The sequence below is a fragment of the Dipodomys ordii genome, unplaced genomic scaffold, assembly GCF_000151885.1.
Source record: "Dipodomys ordii isolate 6190 unplaced genomic scaffold, Dord_2.0 Scaffold118, whole genome shotgun sequence".
In the NCBI taxonomy this organism is placed as follows: Eukaryota; Metazoa; Chordata; class Mammalia; order Rodentia; family Heteromyidae; genus Dipodomys; species Dipodomys ordii.
Genome location: NW_012267334.1, coordinates 829,188 through 831,388, shown reverse-complemented (window position 1 = coordinate 831,388; position 2,201 = coordinate 829,188). Strand labels below are relative to the sequence as shown.

Below are 2,201 nucleotides of genomic sequence, written 5' to 3'. Positions count from 1 at the left end.
CCGCTCCCGCCCCGGAGGGCGGGGTTTGGCGTCCCCGGGCCACCTCGGGGTGAAGCCCTGGTCGCCGGCGGCGCCGGCCGCGAGCACCGGATGCCGGGGCTCCGCTCCCTAGAACTGGGAGGCCCCTAGAGAATCCGAGGCTCCAGCCAGCTGGGCGCTGTCCCCACAGAGGCCTCTCTGTCCCCCTGCGAACCCGGGCCTCGGGAAGGACAAAGCGGCTTTCTCCGGTGTCCCCAGGCGCCCTCCGGGCGGCGGCGCCTGGCTCTCCCGGTCCCTCCGCGGGGCTCCCCGGGCGGACGTCGCCAGCTATTCCGGCCCTCGTGGTCCCGCGCGCCCCGGTTACTGTGGGAGGCACGGAGGTGCCCAGGGGTGGCCTGCCCCCCTCTGGCCCCCCCGGGGAAAGGAGAGGCGCCGGGGAAGGCTCCTCCTCCCCTCCTGGCTGAGCTCGGCGCAGATTTCAAATCTCTTTCCAGGAACTTGATTCCCCTGCTTCAAAGTCTCCAACCTTGGATGCCTGGCCGAAGGTGGCCTTCCAGGACACTTAGTGCTGTTTGGGCACAGGGCAGGGCCACCCTAGGGCCTGACATTAACCTGGCCCATCACGTTGCTCAGCGGCCATCACACAGAACCCTTAGCTGGAGAGACTGCCATCAAAATGCCAGGTTGAGTTGGATGCAGTGGCTCACGCCTGTCATCCTACCTACTCAGGAGGCTGAGATCTGAGGATCGTGGTGCAAAGCCAGCCTGGGCAGGAATGTTCGTGAAACTCTTATCTCCAATTAACTACCAAAAAAGCCACAAGTGGAGCTGTCCTGAGCCTCAAGCCCCAGGACAGGCAGACACAGACAGGCAGGCAAGCAGGCTCTCTCACACACACACAGAGCAACGTCTGATAGTCTGATACCAGGCCAGGAGGAGACTTACAGATGGACAGGGCTAGGTACAGCGCTGTGGAACTGAAGCAGAGATTAGTGTTGGTGTTACAGCCAGCAACATCAGTGCGCCTCAGGACAACAGAGCCAGCAGTGCCCAGGCCAGGCCAAAGCGCTGGATAAACCTGAGCACGCTTACAGAAAAAGGGAAAACATTTCAAAGCAGCCAAAGCCCAGGGGAAGTGTCCTCAGCTGTCCTCCTGTGGACCTTCCCAAGGTCTCTGGCTTGGCCCTGATAGAAGACCCAGAAGAGACTGGAGTCAGTGCCTGGCTTTGGTCGTGGGACTGTCCATTCTTCACTCCCCAGCATCCCATCCCAAACTCAGACCTACTTCCTCCTTCCATTCAGCCTGGCCATTCTGCTGATGTGGGGAACTCAGTTTTGTCCCTCTCTAGGAGTCTTCCAGAATCCAGGCCAGGTCTGGGGCCCATGCAGCCCCTGGCTTTTTACATCTGGGGTATAATCCTCACTGTGCCAGCCCAGGGTTCCTTGGGGAAAGCTGGGCAGCAACCCCCTGCTCCCCGATAGAGCCTAGAACTGCTGGCATGGACCAGTGCCAGAAAGAGTTACCCAGTCCTCTGAGCCTTCCTTGGGTTTCTTTGGTCTGCACTCTTGGCCTGTGGGACCTGTTCCTCCTGACCTTTGGACAAGGCCCTCAGGCAAAGATATTGGTTGGTGGTCCACACATCCTGCCCAAACTCACAATGGTCTGTGGGGGTCTGCCCAGGAAGGCTGGGTCTTCTGGTCCCTAAAGTGTTGATGCAAACACAGCTTCTTATCTAAGCTCCAACTCCTACCTTGAGGCAGGATTGGGGACTCCTCAGACCTCGAAGGCTCAGAGGCAAACCCTTGATATCTGTTTTAAGAAGCACACCGGCCCTCCCCGGCGGAGCGGCCGAGGGAGACCCGGGCTCTCGGGGGCTCTGGCCTGGGGCAGGCGCTGGCTGGGCCCAGCGGTTCCATCTCCGGTCCGACCCTCCGCGGCTTGCGTCCCAGCAGCGCTTCCGTGGCGCAGGTGCTGGGCAGGTGCTGGTTCACTCTCTGGGCTGGCGCCCTCGGGTCGTCACGCCCCGGTGTGGTGGCCGAGGCGTGGCCGCTGTGTGCGGGGCTCTGGCTGAGCAGTGAGCCACGTCCCGGTTTGGTGCGTGTACTTCTCGCGGAGGGATCCGGGCAGAGAGCGAGGGCCGTAAGGAGGGGCTCGTTTCTGGGGGCCTGAGCAGGCCCCGCCGCCGGCCCCGCGCCGGCGGCCCGGGGTGCATTAGGCACTG

At 62.4% G+C, this 2,201-nt stretch overlaps 1 protein-coding gene across 1 annotated transcript in view; it reads left to right on the top strand.

Annotated features, from left to right (window-relative positions):
- Positions 1-2,201, top strand: part of Uap1l1 (UDP-N-acetylglucosamine pyrophosphorylase 1 like 1) — an 8,353-nt gene that overhangs the window by 1,834 nt on the left and 4,318 nt on the right. Inside the window, exon 2 of the mRNA XM_013029340.1 lies at positions 1,800-1,948. Coding sequence (XP_012884794.1) covers positions 1,800-1,948 — 149 coding nt within the window. The remainder of the gene's footprint in view (positions 1-1,799; positions 1,949-2,201) is intronic.